Here is a 19,833-nt window from a genome sequence, read left to right as displayed (position 1 = left end):
TATATATCTTGGATCTATTCTATATATATTTGTATCTTATATTATATGGATTATATATAATATATATATATGGATTATATATCTATCTATATATGGATATGGTATATATATATTTCTATATATGGCTATATATATTTTTATATTGGCTATATATTATTATATTATATAATATATATGGATTTTGGGATCCCGAGGCGTTCCCAGGCCAGTGAGGAGATATAATCTCTCCACCGAGTCCTGGTTCTTCCCCGGGGTCTCTTCCCAGCTGGACGTGCCTGGAACACCTCCCTAGGGAGGCGGCCAGGTGGCATCCTTACTAGATGCCCGAACCACCTCAACTGGCTCCTTTCAATGCAAAAAAATAAAGGATTAGGATTTCTGATTCTGATATTTAAAAATATATATCAAATCAAATCAAATCAAATTTATTTGTATAGCCCAATATCACAAATTATACATTTGTCTCAGTGTGCTTTACAGACTGTACAGGTTACGACATCCTCTGTCCTTAGACCCTCGCATCGCACAAGGAAAAACTTCCTAAAAGAAACCCCAAAATGAAAGGGGAAAAAATGGAAGAAACCTCAGGGAGAGCAACTGAGGAGGGATCCCTCTCCCAGGACGGACAGACGTGCAATAGATGTCGTGTGTACAGGATAAACAACATAGTACAAATACAACATTTGACAGAAATTATGTTGTGTTGGGAAAAAAAAGAAATAGAAAGTATGGATGAATCCAGGAAAATGTCAATAAGGCTTCCCGGTGTCCAGCAGGACCAGGTCAGCAGGCGCTGTCACGATTCATGATCCTGACGTAAATTTTATCAGTGGCAACCTGCCACATGAGAGACAGACACTCCGGGGATGATACCCCAGATGGTGAGTTAGTAACATACATTTACATAAATGCATACAGATAGAGAGGGAGAAGAAGAGAGAGGGAGGGGAGGAGAGAGGAAGAGAAGGAAGAGAGCAGGGAGGTGTCCCCTGGCAGTCTAAGCCTATAGCAGCATAACTAGGGGCTGATCCAGGGCAAACCTGAGCCAGCCCTAACTATAAGCTTTATCAAAAAGGAAAGTCTTTAGCCTGCTCTTAAATGTGGAGAGTGTGTCTGCCTCCCGAACACAAACTGGAAGCTGGTTCCACTGGAGAGGAGCTTGATAGCTGAAGGCTCTGGCTCCCATTGTACTCTTAGAGACTCTAGGAACCACAAGTAACCCTGCAGTCTGGGAGCGTAATGCTCTAGTTGGTTTATAAGGTACTATGAGATCTTTAAGATATGCTGGAGCCTGACCATTAATTGATTTGTAAGTCAGGAGAAGGATTTTGAATTCTATTCTGTATTTTACCGGGAGCCAGTGCAGTGCAGCTAATACAGGAGTAATATGATCCCGTTTCCTTGTTCTAGTCAATACACGTGTCGCTGCATTTTGGATCAACTGAAGAGTCTTAAGCGACTTTTTGGGACAACCTGATAACAATGAGTTGCAGTAATCCAGCCTTGAAGTAACAAATGCATAGACTAGTTTTTCTGCATCATTTTGAGACAGGATGTGTCTTATTTTTGCAATGTTACGTAGATGAAAGAAGGCAGTCCTTGAGATTCGTTTTATGTGGGAGTTAAACGACAGATCTTGATCAAAGATTCCTTACAGTGGTGCTGGAGGCCAAGTTAATGCCATCCAGAGCTTCTATGTCATTAGAAAATGCGTTTCGGAGGCGTTTAGGGCCAAGTATAATAACTTCAGTTTTGTCTGTGTTTAACATCAAAAAGTTGCTAGACATCCAAGTTTTTATGTCCTTAAGGCATGCTTGAAGTTTAGCCAATTGATTGGTTTCATCTGGTTTAATTGATAGATATAATTGGGTATCATCCGCATAACAATGAAAGTTTATAGAGTGGTTCCTTATAATATTGCTCAAAGGAAGTATATACAGGACTGTCTCAGAAAATTAGAATATTGTGATAAAGTTCTTTATTTTCTGTAATGCAATTAAAAAGACAAAAATGTCATACATTCTGGATTCATTACAAATCAACTGAAATATTGCAAGCCTTTTATTATTTTAATATTGCTGATTATGGCATACAGCTTAAGAAAACTCAAATATCCTATCTCTAAATATTAGAATATCATGAAAAAGTATACTAGTAGGGTGTTCAACGAATCACTTGAATTGTCTAATTAACTCGAAACACCTGCAAGGGTTTCCTGAGCCTTGAAAAACACTCAGCTTGGTTCAGTAAACTAAATCACAAGTATGGGGAAGACTGCTGATCTGACTGCTGTCCAGAGGACCATCATTGACACCCTCCATCAGGAGGGTAAGACACAAAAAGAAATGTCTCAAAGAGCAAGCTGTTCACAGAGTGCAGTTTCAAAGCACATCCACAAAAAGTCTGTTGGAAGGGGGAAATGTGGCAGGAAACGCTGCACAACCAAGAGAGATGACCGCAGCCTTAACAGCATTGTGAAGAAGAGTCGCTTCCAGAATTTGGGGGAGCTTCAAAGACAGTGGACTGAAGCTGGAGTCCATGTATCAAAAGCCACTGTTCACAGACGTGTCCGGGAAATGGGCTACAACAGCCGTATTCCCATGGTCAAGCCACTTCTGAACTCAAGACAACGGAAGAAGCGTCTGACTTGGGCTATGGAAAAGAAGCACTGGACAGTTGCAGAGTGGTCCAAAGTCCTCTTTTCAGACGAAAGCAAGTTTTATATTTCATTTGGAAGTCAAGGCGCCAGAGTCTGAAGAAAGGCTGGAGAGGAGCAAAATCCAAGTTGCTTGAAATCCAGTGTGAAGTTCCCACAGTCAGCGATGGTTTGGGGAGCCATGTCAGCTGCTGGTGTTGGTCCACTGTGTTTCATCAAGCCCAGAGTAAATGCAGCTGTGTACCAAGAGATTTTAGAGCACTACATGCTTCCGTCTGCTGAAAAGCTCTATGGAGATGAGGAATTCATTTTCCAGCATGATCTGGTACCTGCCCACAGTGCCAAAACCACCAGTAACTGGTGTACTGACCATGGCATTACTGTCCTCGATTGGCCTGCCAATTCCCCTGACCTGAACCCCATAGAGAATATGTGGGGTATTGTGAAGAAGAAGCTGAAAGACACCAGACCCAACAATGCTAATGAGCTAAAGGCCGCTATTGAAGCATCCTGGGCATCCATAACACCTCAGCAATGCCACAGGCTGATTGCCTCCATGCCACGCCGCATTGATGCAGTAATCCGTGCAAAAGGATTCCCAACCAAGTACTGAGTGCATTAATGGACATTTTCAAATGTTTGATTTTGTTTTGCTGTTATAAATCTTTTTTTTTTACTTGGTCTGAGGAACTATTCTAATTTTTTGAGATAGGATTTTTGAGTTTTCTTAAGCTGTAAGCCATAATCAGCAATATTAAAATAATAAAAGGCTATCAATATTTCAGTTGATTTGTAATGAATCCAGAATGCATGACATTTTTGTTTTTTTAATTGCATTACAGAAAATAAAGAACTTTATCACAATATTCTAATTTTCTGAGACAGTCCTGTATAAGGTGAATAGAATCAGTCCAAGTACAGAACCCTGCAGAACTCCAAGATTGACTTTGGCTGTCATGGAGGATTTATCGTTAACACATACAAATTGAGATCGCTCAGATAAATAGGACTTGAACCAGCTTAGTGCGGTTCCTTTTATGCCAACACAATGTTCCAGTCTCTGTAGTAGAATGTCATGATCAACAGTGTTGAAAGCAGCACTGAGGTCTAACAAGACAAGAACAGAGACAAGTCCTTTGTCTGATGCCAATAGAAGGTCATTGGTAACTTTCACCAGTGCCGTCTCTGTGCTATGATGAACTCTAAATCCAGATTGAAAAACCTCAAATAAACTATTATTATGTAAAAAGTCACACAACTGTTTTGCGACTGCTTTCTCAAGGATTTTAGCGAGAAAGGGTAGGTTAGATATCGGCCTATAGTTGGCTAAAACCTCTGGATCAAGACCAGGCTTTTTAAGAAGTGGTTTTATTACAGCTACTTTAAAGGATTTTGGTACGTAGCCAGATAATAGAGACAGGTTGATCATATTTAATAACGAAGTGTTAATTAAGGGTAAAACTTCTTTAAACAGTTTAGTTGGAATCGGGTCTAAAAGACAGGTTGATGGTTTAGACGATGAGATTGTTGAAGTTAGTTGGTTAAGGTTGATTGGAGTAAAACAGTCTAGATATATTTCAGGAGTTACAGATGTTTTTAAAATTCCAACAGTTGAAGTTAAGTCATTACCAATTGAGGTCAGGAGGAGATTAATTTTGTCTCTAATAATTATAATTTTATCGTTAAAGAAACTCATCAAGTCGTCACTACTGAGAGATATAGGAACAGAAGGCTCTGTAGAGCTGTGACTCTCTGTCAGCCTGGCTACAGTGCTGAAAAGAAACCTGGGGTTGTTCTTATTTTCTTCTATTAAGGAAGAGTAATAAGCTGCTCTGGCATTACGGAGAGCCTTCTTATACGTCCCATATATCCCAGCATGCACATGAATAATACACTGCCATCAATCCCCAACAGTATTCAGTAAGGAACAAGTCAATTATGAAATTGAGTGGATATGGAAGTACACTCCTATATGTTGGAGGCATCATTTGCACCAAATAATGTCTGATCTTCTGTCCAAGCAACTGGTTGTAAAGAGGTAATAGGTTAAGATCTCAATACCATGACATTTCTGAAGAATGAATGTAGAACGCTCTGGGGAAAAGATGCAGTAGGACCAAATGAGAGGAAACAGAACGTTTTCTCTTATTCTCTCAGAAGATTGAGTAGAGGAAATAAGGAGCTCAAATAATTCAGTTTGACGTTGATAATGATTGTGAGTTTTCTTGAAATGAGTGTTACTGTATTGTGTGCAGCAGCATATGGAGTACTTCCCCCTACCATCCATCTAACATGTGCCGGTGCCGTCTTTTCCAGGACCAGTTGTCCTTAACATCAATCAGCCTTTCTGGTGTCTGTTCTCTGGTTGACATCCACTACTGATTTTGTTATCCCAAAGGTTGTAGCCAGGCAGGCAGCTATCTGAGTAATGCAACACTACATGTCTGTGCTGTATACAGTCACACCACTGGAAGCCTCTGAGAATACACTGACCATTGACGGAGGTTTGCAGCTTACTACCCACACACATATACAATACATATACAATAAAACTGCCCAAACATAGGCTATGTGGCTACACCATATAGATATGTAGAATCTCTCAGAACTCAAACAGTTATCCAATTAGGTCACCAACAATAAATGACAAGGAACACATTCAGTGTCTTTCTCAAAGACACTTAAACTGAACACATATATGCTGCTGGGATTCAAATTGAGAACCTCCCAAAACCTCCCTTTTTCACATGACACTAAAATTAGTAGAAAAACAAAGTTCTTGTATCTCTTGCAACAACTTAATACTTCAACATGAAAAGGCTTTAAAGGTACATATACATCTATAAGGAAGCACAGCCCACTACACACCAGCAGTTATAACTCAAATGCCTTTTCAAGAATCCATGCTCCAGCACCTCCTAAAAATAGAATGTTCCCTCAACTCACAGGGATCCACTGGTTCTCTGCAACATTCCTGGTGTTAACCATCTGCATAGGCGGCAGGGGTGGGCAGGGGATCAAAATGTTCACATTACCACAGCACGACTACTTTGTGGTGGCCGAGCAGTTGACCTTGCTGATTTTCACTTTCATATAAGTAAACAAATGGACATGCTCGAAAAAAATGTAGATAAATGTTATTCATATTCTTTGGAAAGTCCAGTAAATATATGGCATAATACCATCTTACCTAAATGATGGTAAATATGAATAAACAAATGGTGCTTTCCTACCCATTTCAAAACTGTTAAAATTGTTTATATTATTATAAAATGTATGTGTAGAACCATTTAAGTTTTGTTAAGAGAACTTCACAACGCCATGAAGGTTATATTTTTCTTTGAGGTTTTTCTCATTTGTATTGGAATGGAATGGAGGGAGTTGCTGTGCAATTTCCAGAAAACGCATCTATGTGCCATTGATTATTTTCACTTATCATTGCATGGAGGCTAGCACAATAAAATTGTTTTAAGATTAGCATAAAGTTAATCTAATTACAAACTCCTTTGTCAGACATTAATTGTAGCAAAACTGGAACTAAAGACAACTAATGGGATACTTCTTTCGCAATCGTTTTTCAACATTCATCTTGCTATCTTACTTACTACCGTATTGCATGTTATGCTGTGTGTTGTCTTTCTTGCAATGTTTTTGGGAGTCTGCCATGATACAATTTCGATTCGATTTGATTCAATTCGGGGGCCTGCAATCGTTGGTGAGACAATATCACATGCCCATTTAACACAATCAGTATTTATATAAACTCCCAAAAAGCAACAAAAATATGATTCGACAATTTTATTACTGGGCTCTTCCAAACATTTAGATGAAATATAATTTAAAACAATTTCATACAAATAATAACAATAGACCTCTTTTTGGTCTGGTGAGGGTCAAAGCTGGTGAGCGGCTGTCACTAAATGAGAATAGCTGGTCCACCTTACAGATCAGCCAACCTTAAGTCAGCCTGGGCCTTTGCTGTTGGTCACCCCTTTCACTTTTTTTAGCAGGTGGCTAGCAAGACACGGCTTAAACAGCTTAGCTTGAGTCTTGAGGAGTTGTAGCATTTATTCACCGACAATTAAACTGTACAGAAACTGCACTGCAAAGCTATCATGTTACTGCTACTCTCTCTCTCTCTCTCTCTCTCTCTCTCTCTCTCTCTCTCTCTCTCTCTCTCTCTCTCTCTCTCTCTCTCTCTCTCTCACTCATGCACACCCACTCAGCCACTGTACACCGCTAACAGCCAGCAATGCTAGCTAACGGCGATATGTATCTATGTTTATTACATTTGCATTGATGCTATTGGATGATTGAATTAATACATAAATCCAGATCAATGGATTGTTGCACCCCTACTAGTAGTTAAGATTATTACCTAATTCATATGACTATAGATACACAGAATAGACATTATGAGTTATGACTTTTCGTGATCTTCTTGACATACACCTGTGCAGTTAGGCCTGCAATATCACCTCAACATCATTTGATCTCGGACTCTGAGGTCAAGCCCGACAGAAAGCTGACCTCCGACCTCTCTTGCAAACGACACCAGTGGAATCAGACCATATAAAGAAAAGGGCGTTTCATATAAACAGAAAGGTGTAGAGAGAGAGTATTTAGCATGTTTTGATACTGGATTCACATATATTGCTGGTGCTACTGCTACCAAAACTACTACTTATACTATTGATAATAACCGAAACCAGAACATTATTAAATCAGTCAACATTTTCAATTATGGTCCAAAGTGAAGCAAGAAATGGCAACTCGTGTGCTTTGTAATGAATATGGTCTTTGTGTGAAAACTTAAGATTACTGCCTTTGCTGTGACAGATGATTCAGTAAATACTTCTTCCACGTGGATAACAAACACCGCCTACAGATATGATCCCACGTGTTACTGCAGCTGGTAGGTTTAATCTTTATATATAGTCTATTATTCCTCTCTTGATTTCAGATAGTTAAGTAATTGACTCAGCATCTTTGCTATGTCAAAACTCAATTAGGATCCTGAATATGACTTAAAATATGGACATACTGTTCACATACTTTGTGTACTTATGGTCTCAATGCTACAGCATAAAGTGACATTTTAGGCAACAATGTGCTTCCAAATTCTCTATTTGACTTCATCCCCGTCAACACCTATGGGATAAACTACAAGGTAAGGCAATTAGAGTTTGCATTTTTTATCAACCGTAACAATGATGTGTTCCCAACCTTGACCAAACCATAGCTGTGGTCCACAGTTATAGAAGCTAGAATTCTAAATATTGCAAATAAGCATTTGAGGCAAAATAATAATAATAATAATAATAATAATAATAATAATAAGAAGAAGAAGAAGAAGAAGAAGAAGAAGAAGAAGAAGAAGAAGAAGAAGAAGAAGAAGAAGAAGAATATAAATGTCGATTTACAGTACTTTCTTATCATGTGATTCAAAGATTATTATCAAAGATTTGACACATCATGCTTGATTTAATTGAGAAGTATGAGGTATCAAAGACACAGAAACAAAGAAAATAGGAAAAAGCAGTACCTCAGACTAAACAATTTTTAGACAAAGATGAAGATAAAGACAATGAGATAGCAAAACATTAGAGAAAAGTATAAAAAATGATGAACCTGTTTGGTAAGTGCAGTATAACAGCGGGGATCATGTGGCCTTAACACAGACACTGTGATGCAGCAGAAAAATAGTCAACAGCTGAGCTGAGTGTATATAAATATATGTGTAAAGGATGCTTTGCTAATCTAACTGTTCATCACAAGACAGCTGATTAGGCGGAACATAAAGGCCAGTGTAGCAGGGAATGAAAGAGTTGTAGTAAAAAGACAATGAGGGATTGGAGCTGTGTGTGTTTCAAACCATTAATTTCAACCCAGAGAGAAACAGCATGACTCATGAATAGAGCCTCTGTAGAAAGAATTGTGTCAGCTGTTCGAGCAGAGCTGATGAAAAAACACTGGCATATGCCAAGCAGGTTTAGCACCTAAGGGCTAAAGGCCGGTATAACTGCAGCTTCAAACACACAGACCATTATCAATATCCACAGGACATAAGTACCTTGAAGTGCATAAAGATGCATTAAATAGTTACTAAGTAGGCACAGAGTGACCCCAATTACTCAAGACTGCTGGGTGCTTAAGAAATAGTAGTAAGTTAATGTTAAATAAATGCATTAATTGCCACACTTGATTATGCAGTGACTGAAAAATAGTGTTCTTTAAGTCTGCCTGCCATTTCATAGCTACATTAGTTATTTTTATTTAACATCATGACTAATAAAAAAGACATAATCAAATATATTTTTATTTACCGTAATTTTCGGACTATAAACCGCACCTGACTATAAGCCGCAGACGCTAAATTGACTAATTTGTACATATATAAACCGCACCTGACTATAAGCCGCAGACGCTAAATTGACTGATGTGTATGTAGCCGGTCTGTAGCTGACACCACGATGCGTTGTGTTGTGTAGAACCAGGAAATAACGATGGAGAACTTCTGCCTGTTCAATCAGCATTTATTGTCTCTGACCGTTGGTGTTTTCCTTAATTTGTCCATAAATTACCGTTGAAACAGAAGAAACACAAGAAAGTCATCATCATACGGTAACTCCACAGTCGGGGTTTTTGGACATGCACCCCTCTCTTCAGCGTATCCTTCTTTCCGTCTCCCGAAAAAGTGGCGCGAACCCCCAGAAAGTGCCGGTTTCAGGAGTATCAACATAAAAGCATATTTAACAAAATAAGACTTTCAATTTTCATTTCGGTGGCGACTGTTTTGGCCTTCAGTCGGATCTGCACGGTGGAAACACCTCGGCTGTCTGTTCTCTGTGTGTTCACCCAATCTGAGGGTGTCTCACAAACTGTCTCGCTCTCGTAATGTCCGTCTGTCTCTCGTACCACTCGCTACTTTTGCGCGCTCTTTCCCGGCATCCGGTGGACTGTAACCTGTAAAATCCATAGATTTAGGAATTCCCCTAGTGGCCGTTAGCTGTAAAAATCCATAGATAAGCCGCACCGTTATATAAGCCGCAGGGTCGAAAAATGGGGAAAAAGTCGCGGCTTATAGTCCGGAAATTACGGTACATTATTAGAAAGATAAAATGTCATCGCGTAATGCTAGTAAACTGACGGACACACAGATGGTTTGTTTACTGACAAGTCAAGAATAGTGACGGGCGTCACTGTGACTGCTGACAACCAGCCAGCCATTACATCACACGCCCAGGATACACTGTCCTTGGCAAAGACTGAGACACAGCCTAGTGCCTAAAGTGGTTTGTGTTTGTGCATGTGCTAATTATTGTCAATGTCTAGAGTACATACCTGTATGTATGCATGCATGTGTGCATAACAGCATGTCCATTTTTATAAATTTTTGCTGTTGGTCATTAGTTTTAATTGAAATAAAACAAGACTAAATACTTACATATAATACAATCAACATTCTTATTTGAAGCATGTGTTTCTGTCCAGTATGTTTGTGAGTGGAAGCACGTGGCCTATGTGTGTGGGTGTGTCGCCTGTATGTCCTAACCACCAAACTTTCCAAGCTTCGTCACCTTGTGAAAGCAACATGCACGCCTCCCTGCTATAAGACGGAATCGGAGTTTCGGGCTTCCGGTAAAATCGCAATGCATGCTGGTGTGGCAAGCCTAGAAAAGTGAGCACCAACTCTACAAGGGCCGCCATATTGGATTTCTTCTCTACGTGTTTACATTGTATTGTATCTGTGAATAGTGCATTGTGCATTGATGCTGGTATATGTTTTCTCAAAACACATACATTTAGTTCTTTGTTACTGTAAATACCCATTCTTAAATACAAAAAAGTATAAAAATGCAGTATATCCTCTACTTCAGAGCTTATTTTTCAGCCAGGGGCATGCGGTCAACATGTCAAAGTGTCCTTGAGCAAGATACTGAACCCCAACATCCTCCCGATGGCATAACCAACGGTATGTAAATGCTTCTGAATGGTAATGGTAGCCTCTGCCACCAGTGTAACACAGTGTGTGTGAATGGGTAAATGCTGACTTGTGTTGTCACAAAGACTAGAAAAGTGCTATATAACTGCAGTCCATTTACCATCACCCTCAATGAAAACAAGTCACCATAGGAATATTAAGGGAAATTTTGTGGAAAAAATGAAGTCTATATTATGGAGAGACAATTAAAGTCCCAAAAGGTCACTAAAATGGTATTATGCAATACGAAATAAACTGTAAATCATCATATTGTAGTAATTTCTTTTTAGCAACTGGCCCTCACCCAAATGGCTGTGTTAAAGATGCAGGCAGGGGACTAAGACAAGAATTTTGTTGCCAGGGATGTTGTAGTCAGGCAGGCTGCATATCAACCTGCAGCATAAGCATTCAGCCTGCTACCAAAGGCTTGTTATTGTCATTCACATTCACACACCATATTCAAACAGAAAGTGCTATAGGCTTCCGACTGGAGTTACATAATAAGAGGCTTGTTTAGCTGTAGGTACTACCAGACATGCTGTAAACAGACACACACTTATTTGACATATAACTGATTTCCATATTTCTGATTTGTGGGGTTATTATAGTTTATTATTATTTATTGTCGAGAAATTCATAGTTAAATCTTAGTCAACACAAGCAAATCCATGGCAGGTGAACGCACATCAAATAGCTCATTAAAGGTTATTAAAGGTCATCATTACCTTTCTCCTCTGGCATTGTCACTCTGCTGTTTTGACGAATATGATGTTTTGTTATTTCCTTTAGTGATAGTAATTATAATAATATCCCAAAAATCTTTTCAGAGTCCTCTGATGGTGCTGCAACACATCCTCCACAGGCTCTGCAGCTCTAGTGTAATAATAGATGGGCGCACAGAGTGAGCTATAGGCTCTCTCTCTCTCTCTCTCTCTCTCTCTCTCTCTCTCTCTCTCTCTCTCTCTCTCTCTCTCTCTCTCTCTCTCTCTCTCTCTCTCTCTCTCTCTCTCCTCTCTCTCTCTCTCTCTCTCTCTCCCCACCCCCCCTGTTATTGAAACTATCTGTTATAAATAGAAGCATGTGCAGCTAAAAGAGAATGACACCTCTGCCTGGTAGTCTACCACTGGGTGTGTCCCAGTCACCCCAGTCCATACTAAACTCAACTTTAAATTCTCAGTGATAAATAGGGTTCATTGTGTTAAAAATCAGTTTGATGTAAACCTTTGATGTTACTCTATGTGGGAGTAATTTCTTTGCCAACTGGATCAAATAACTACTTGACATGTAAACAGTTTTAACTCGTATTGACATATTGACTTTTTTAGCTCCTTGTTTTGGTTTTCCTTCTCACCAACTCCACTCTAATGAGCAGCAGCAACAGCAAAGAAGCAAAAAACGTATATACATCAGGTGGAGACAAATATGACTCCAAAAGAATGCTAATGCCACTTCATGTCATATAAATGTGTTCTTAGGCAATTGTTTGCTAGCACGCTAGACAAAACATCTTTGTAAGGCGGGAATTGGTCACATTTGTATTTTTAACAAAAAAATGGAAAAGAGCACAAACTAATCTTTATTTCTCCTTGGTTAGTGATATCATAGAATAATGGATGTACAGTACAAAAAGAGGTACAGGACATTTAAGAAGAATACATCTGCTCTTTGTATGTGTGTGGTAAATTAAGCCTGTAGCCTACTGGTAAACTGATTTAACAAATAGAACTATATTTTATCAACCCACCCTTACTGACTACCCATAGCTAGCTAAACTATAGATAAGGAAATTACAAAGGTGGCTTTCTGTATTTAATCTAAACATACAATTGTATAATACTTACAGCTTTAGTCAGGCTAAAGATTTATAGTTTGTCATCAGTGTATCCAAAATGTAAAGTTTAAAGACTAGAGAGCAGTAACTTGTCACAAAAAGTAGCTCCATAGTGCTAATTTATGTAATTTATTACAATTGGGAGCCTCAATTTCAAAGCAATAATATTGTTGGTTCAACTGCTGCTTGCTGTTTTTGTTTGTTTGTGTCCCAAAGACGATGGAGCCACATATTGACTTAACTTTGTTTTGATGAAAGTAATGAATTCGAACATCTTTTACCGTCAGAAACTCTGGTAGATGCGGTCCATCTGCTTGACAAAGGTGTCACTGTTCATCTCTTGCCATGTGCACTCTAATGGTGGAGGATGGTGGAGGTCATTACATATTTGCAGTTCTACTGTCGCTGATCTAGATATCTGATTTATGTTCAAGGTGACTTTACATTGAGCCACTCTGTGTTTGTTGGTATTAGGAGACTCAGCATTGATCTCAGCTGATTTCGAATCAATTTCCAGAGGAGCAGCAAGACTTAGCCTTAGAGATTCATCGCAATCAGTAATCAAACTAGCTTTACACCCACAGGAGTTAAGGGGAGAGCTGACATACTGTGCAAGGATGGTATGGACAAAATAATGTAAACATATTATGAAAAAGGATTTTGAAGTTACCATTAGAAATTAAGGAGGAAAACAGTAGCAGTATGTTATTCAGTCTTTAAGGGAAGATGGATGGTGATGGACCTCTGAAAGTTTGTTTTTGGTTTTATGTAAATTACTTTGTAATGAGACAACATAAGGGCTTAAAGGTCTTTATACATAAAATATACTGCAGTGTGACTTGACAAACTAATGAACAGTTAGGAGTGTTTCGTGAGAATTTTCTCAAACAGTTTCTATGGCCAAAGCATACAGAAAATTATTGCGTTGTGACTGAAAACTGGTATGTACAGCGTAGAGAAAGAATAAGGTCATCCTTCATTCAGCTGGTGTGGGATCACCTTAGGGCAGGGGTCGGCAAGCTTTACTATCAAACGAGCCATTTGGCCCCCTCTTCCACCAAATAAGATTTGTCTGGAGCCACAAAACACATTTGATAACGCAGCTTATAAGTTTGATATATAGTTATACTATATTTGTTGCATTTATGAAATTGCAGAATGACAATAAAGGAAACTGTTGACATCGTGTTGCTATTTTCACCTGTTTAAACAAAGGACAAAATACACTGGCATGTTTAGGCCTACTTTGAAATAAATTAAGCACAGAACTATGCAGGGATATTTGAGTCCTCCCCATATTTGTTGAATCAAATACATTTTTTAATTAATATAATATAATATAACAAATACACAAAACAATAGAAATGTTAATTTCTTTGGCTTTTAAACAATTCACAACAGCCTCACAAATGTTTGTTCTTGAAATGTCTTTCAACATTACATTTTCTGTTGTTTGCTCATTTCTCACCACATATCAAACAGACAGGTAAGCCAGCATCGTTGGCAGTGAAAGCAAATGTATCTGTCCACGCAGAATTAAACTAAACTCTTATTTTTTTGGTTTTATCCATGCATACAGAGTTAGACGGGGTTTGAAACTCAAGATGTGCCACCTGCCGGGAAAGACTCCCGTTGACGCAGGAGAATGTGACGCATATTTTAGTGGATGAAATATATTGAAAAAATAGCATATATCACCTCAAACTCCAAGATAAGAGGTGTTCCCTTTGAAAGATTGTCCACTGTGCAACATAAAATACAGAAAAATAAATATTTAGTTCTATGTTTTTGTTTTTTTTGTCAAAGCTAGAGGGAGCCACTGCAGAGGGGTTGCAGACCCCGCAGGTTGCAGACCCCTGCCTTAGGGTAATGGTAATAATGTTGGACCTTCTCCATCTTCTAGGCCCTCAATGGTGAAGTAAGCAGGCAGATTCATTAGGCGCTGAGCCAAGCTTTCAGAACATAACCGAACCAGATGACCTGAGGTGGAATATTCTGCCATAATGATGAAATAAATGCTCCTTCCTATGGTGGTTCAGATTACAAATTACCTAGCTTTATTAACCATGCTACAGACAAAGTTCTAAGAATTGCAATGTCAGTTGGTTGGGCCACCACTTTCAAGGGCAGGCATTTTGGGGTTAGGCCTGCCCCGGATGACCTCTGTGCCCACTCGGCGTCTTGACCCCACTCTGCTCCAATTGTTGCCTGATTATAATTGACATGATTTGTCATAATTAGTAGTAGTTTGTGGCATTGTAACTAATATTTTTAAGTTTAGAAATTGGTACAATTTGATTGGCCACAAACAAAGGGATCTTTTGCCCCAAACTACGTAAGGCTGTAGCTGTGTGTGCGTGAGGATATGGCAGATATAGTCAAGATAGTTAAGCTAGCAGCTATGGTTAGCCTAAGAAAAAAACTGAAAAGGAAATCTAAATTCTGTTATGGATTTTTGAAAATGGCTAAAATAGACAGAACCTACAAAGGGTAGAGCAAACAGCAACTTATGCTACAGTTGGGAGAGACAGCTGCGAAACAGGTGCATTAAAAAACCATGAGTACAACAGTCAATAGCCCTTGTCGCCATACTAATGTTTGCCTTGAACGACTCCAAGAAGAAAATTAAACTCAAGCTCCAAACTACACCACTCATACCCTAGATGCTCTGAAAAACCAATCCATGGGATTTTAGCAAAGGTACCTACATAGCTGTTTTGAGGGGAAAAAAATATATTTTACAAATCCATGGTATTCATTCTGGGATTTTATGTAATTTGAAAAACAACAGGACAACGTAATTTCAACTATTAAACAAAGCTCTCCTGGCTGTTCTTCAGTGCCATTGATGCGGTACATCGGGAGATAGGGAATCTTTCGTGGGATTCATAAATTGTAAATTGTAAACTGATGATTTTGCTCTGAGCCCTGGATCCCAATGATCAACAATCAAACATGTACTGACACTTGTTAAAGCACTTTGTGAGAACTCATTCTCAACACCCAGAAGACTTTCACAGATCAGCGACGCAGCATGCCTTATAAACGCAAAGCTCACCTGAACCAGTTTGCATTTGAAAAGGACTTGACAAATTTTTTTTAGAGATAAATGGAAGGAGATTTTACTCAGGAGGCTTCATTCAGTGGAAGAATGTCGCACCGTACTCTATTAGAGAACTTGATTGAGAGTTAAAGAATTGTCTTATATGCCAAAATGTAACTGTGAATTTATTTTTGTCATGTTTGCGTTATTGCTCCATAACGGACTGTAGGTCAAATTATAATCTACAGTACAGTATTATAATAGATTCATGGTTCTCAGATGATGAATCATCTTTTGACTTTTAATCTAGCACCATCATCAGGTCAAAGTTTTAATTTGTCAAATACTTAATACTTGCAAAAATAATGACATCCCAATCAGTCTCCCTTTTACTTTGTGTTTAGCAATAATAAGCAAATGTTAGCATGCTAACACACTAAAGGTGCATGGTGAACATTCTGTGTGCATGTTAGCATGGTGACATTAGCATTTAGCTCAAAGCACCATTGTTACTAAGTAGGCCTAAAGCCTCTCAGAGCTTGGTTGTAGACCCATGTTATTACCCTACAGGCCAGCTTTTGGAGGTTTCAGGATTGGCCTCAAAACAAAGGATGTCGCGTGAACCATGGTAGATAGAGGAAAGGCACAGCATGAGCTGCTTTCAAAGCAATGACAGGGCAGGTGAATGGTTTCTACGCTGCCAGGCCAGATCAGCAGGAACCCATAAAGGAGGTTATTTAAAAACTACCAAAAATAACAGACAGGATGTACCAGAGAAGTGTATAAAGAATGAGCTGATTGTGACTGAGGATAGAGAAATGCCAGAGGGACTGAGCAACAAGTATGGCCTCATTTCATCTCTAAAACCGTTCCCTTCTTCTTCACACATCCTCACTTCCACTCGTCTTTCTTTCCCTGTCGTCTGAAGCTGTAAGGGATCATCTATGGAACCAACCAAACCAAAAGAAGTGCTCAGTAAATTGTAGGACGTTTCAGGGAAACAGTGTGCATGGTGGCCATGTGACTCAGCAGCAGGCACCACTCGTGTGTGTGCGTGTGTGTGTATGTGTGTGAAAGAAAAAGACACAGGATCTGTATTGCAAATCATCTAGCACCAGATCTGCCAACAAATCCAAAATTGGGACCAAACAGCTGCCAATTCCAACTTGGGGGATTTATTATCTTGATCTAGCCTTTCACCAGTGGTGGGCCGTCAGGGCCAGCAAGGCCTTCTCTGCTGGCCTAAACATCATCAGAATATACATTTAATTTTGATATATTCTTTCCACAAATATGTATAACATTATTCTCCATAGTCTATTCTCTTCATTTCATAGCTTTCCTCTTGGTTGCGCTGCTTCTAGCCTCAGATCGAGATTTAGAGGGCTGGCTTTTATGTTAGAGCTTTTATCCAATCATATTTCAGCCATAATGTGTTGCCAGGGTCCAAGAAATCTGCCCTTAGGCCTTCAGAATCAATACGCAGATACGCACTATTGAGAGGCAGAGCTACCAACCCACAATGGCTGAAGGAGGAGAAGAGATCGATTTGGTCGCAGATATAATTACAACGCCATTTTCAAGACAAACTTTTCAATAAAAGTTAGACACCGTGAGAAGAGAACGGCCAACCCCGACGCTAGCGAGACTATCACAGCGACAAGCCTTCAGCACTAAAGTGAACTAGACTATCATAAAGAGCTTTACTTCAAAGGCTCAGATGAGCATATCACTACTGGGAATACTAGTGGGGTAGATAATGGATAAGGGACTGAGATGTGATCCCAGAGAGTCCACAGAGGGATCAAAAAGGCAGGTGATGTGGGTCTCTCTCTATATATGTTAGTGTGTGTGAGCATACGTGTATATGCCTCTTCAATGCACCATTGTCACCAATCCCAAGTCCAGGTCATATAGCTGAGTTCAAAGGAGAACATTAAACTATAGGTGGGATGGTGTGTGTGATTGCCAAACAATGAACCTCCAAATGGAGTTTGTGTGAACAAAATGCTATTTAACCCAAAACATTTATTATTTCCCTTGCACTACTGTACTTCCAATGTACGACATAAAAAACAGGTCATATTCTCACTGTGATGAAAAGTTAGAATACACTGGTTTGCCACCTATTAGGGTTGGCACTAAATCTTGTCTGGCCTCGTCTCTGGCCCAATCAGTGCCATCCACCTTTGAAGTTATGGATATGATTCAGTTTGATATTTAGTTGAACAACTGATCAATAATATGGTTGTCTATAGAACAATTTGAACTGAATATAATGATATTTTAACAAGATTCATTAAACTACTGCATTGGTAGAATAAATCATAGCACTGGTATGGTCATCATAATTATTGGGGGGGACTCCTGTGATGTAGTTGCACTTCATAAAGCCAAGTTCACACTATACGACTTTCAAAGATGTCAGATGGCTGTACTGTTCACACTAGGTCAAACACTACAAGATCGTCCACTAGGAGGTATCCCTGCTGAGTACGTCTGATCTGAGCTCAGTTCTTTGTAACTCCCCACCACCAGATTTATTTTCATTTTCAAACTTTAAACTCTAAACCAAACCGACGCTGGCTCAAATGACATAATTTTAGGATATTTATTAAACATCCCACAGCTCCCTCTGGAGACACTAAGGCTTTGTACAACTTTTCTCAAACATTAACTTCTCACCTTGCTGCAGTGATGGAGAAGTGTATTCCAGGTTGTATCCGTACACTGTGACATTACTGTTGGGTGTGGACACAGATGCAAATTCAACCAGAGAGAGAATAAAACACTGCTTGCCTCCCTGGTTTGACCATAAGGCTTCCAGGGTGGTACACTAAGCTGTATGTGAGTGTGTGGATGGATTTGTGGGTGAATGTGGGTGCAACTGTATATTAATGTTATTTAGAAATACTTTTACAATTGAACCCCTACCTGTAATGAGATATACAGTGCAGTAGATGCCACGAATCAAAAAACTCTGCAGTGGTGCAAAGCTGGTGTTTTGTGGTGTTATAATGTGTGTATGTGTGTTGTTATCCATGTAAACATGAGGAAACACCCTCCAGATTATATATAACAGGAGACATGCTAGTGATCCTACACACTGTTAGCACCAGCTTCTCATGGGAGAGAGGAGAAGGATAAATGAGGCTGTAACCAAGCGAAGGAGGGATGGATGGACGAGTGCCAGAAAAGGAGGAGCAGCCAGCTTGTTACAGCAAGTGTTTGACCTGGAATGACTCTGAATTCTTTCCTTCTCCTCCATCAAGTCTTTCGTCTTCATGACGTCTCTCTCCTAACACTCACTAACTTTCTTTATCTCATTCTCCTCCCTTTCTCCTCACTAATTCAAATTGGAATAATTACATTCAATTTTCCGCTGTGATATACTATCTTATATTTTCTAAGAATGTTAGACTGCAATGTAATTATTGAGAGAGAACAGTATTTCTGTTGGAAAGAGAAATTAAGTAACAAAGTAGTGGGTATGGCTCGACTTTCTCGTATAATAATGCCATAAATGTAGATTTTCCTGGATTTAACAAAACAACAGATACAAATGGAGGAAGTGATGAGTTTCCAAAGAGCAGCACCAACAGCAAGCAATGGATCAGATGGAGGCTTTTCACCAAAACGAACAAAATACACTTTAAAAAAGGGGGATATTAGGGAAACAATGTCCGTTTCATACATTCTTCTCTCTGCATTTGAGGAGAGGTCCCAGGCATTATTTGATTGATTTGCATTTAGCATGAATTTATAAACACTCCTCTTAATTTGAGATTGTACACACTTGGTCTTCATTAGCATAATCATCCTTGTCTATGAATTATTTATACCAAAACAAATATTCTACTTCACTACAAAATACAACAGTCTCAATGCACTGTTGTGTTTTTCTAGATGTGCAAAATAGCAGATGTCAATATACCCACCTGATGGCAGAACATTTAAGTATATGTGGTTAAATTAGGTCTTAAACTAAATGCATGGCCGTTACCGGGAGATCATTTAAATACAAATCATATATGAAACAACTGGGTGCATCTTATCTCTCTTTTTTTCCTATATTTTGCCATGGATCTGGTTGAACCTATGGCCATAAGGTGTGAGTGTAAGTATGTGTGTGTGCGTTCACAAATTCTTACTTGATTATGATTTTGTATGCATGTACAACAGGGGGAACACCCTGCAGTTCAACAGTATATAATTATGCATGTAATATATTTGGCATATCAAATAAGAAGAAAAAATCACTACCAGAAGATAAAAAATGCACTCACACACTCTTGTTAGAGTTTACACACCTTAACTTA

At 39.1% G+C, this 19,833-nt stretch overlaps 1 protein-coding gene across 10 annotated transcripts in view; it reads right to left on the bottom strand.

The window, feature by feature from the left end:
- ablim2 (actin binding LIM protein family, member 2) overlaps positions 1–19,833 on the bottom strand; it is a 101,371-nt gene that overhangs the window by 63,097 nt on the left and 18,441 nt on the right. For 4 of the 10 annotated variants that reach the window (XM_029454423.1, XM_029454428.1, XM_029454426.1 and 1 more), the window contains exon 1: positions 11,366–11,591. The exons of 1 other annotated variant lie outside the window; for it this stretch is intronic. In XM_029454423.1, coding sequence (XP_029310283.1) covers positions 11,366–11,381 — 16 coding nt within the window. In that variant the 5' untranslated portion in view covers positions 11,382–11,591. Of the gene's footprint in view, positions 1–11,365; positions 11,592–19,833 lie in introns of those variants that run through there. 5 more of the 10 variants (XM_029454430.1, XM_029454433.1, XM_029454432.1 and 2 more) reach the window with 3 other exon arrangements.

Source organism: Cottoperca gobio, chromosome 18 (assembly GCF_900634415.1).
Source record: "Cottoperca gobio chromosome 18, fCotGob3.1, whole genome shotgun sequence".
Classification (NCBI taxonomy): domain Eukaryota; kingdom Metazoa; phylum Chordata; class Actinopteri; order Perciformes; family Bovichtidae; genus Cottoperca; species Cottoperca gobio.
The sequence above is the reverse complement of the archived record's forward strand: the minus strand, read 5'-3'. Positions and strand labels throughout refer to the sequence as shown.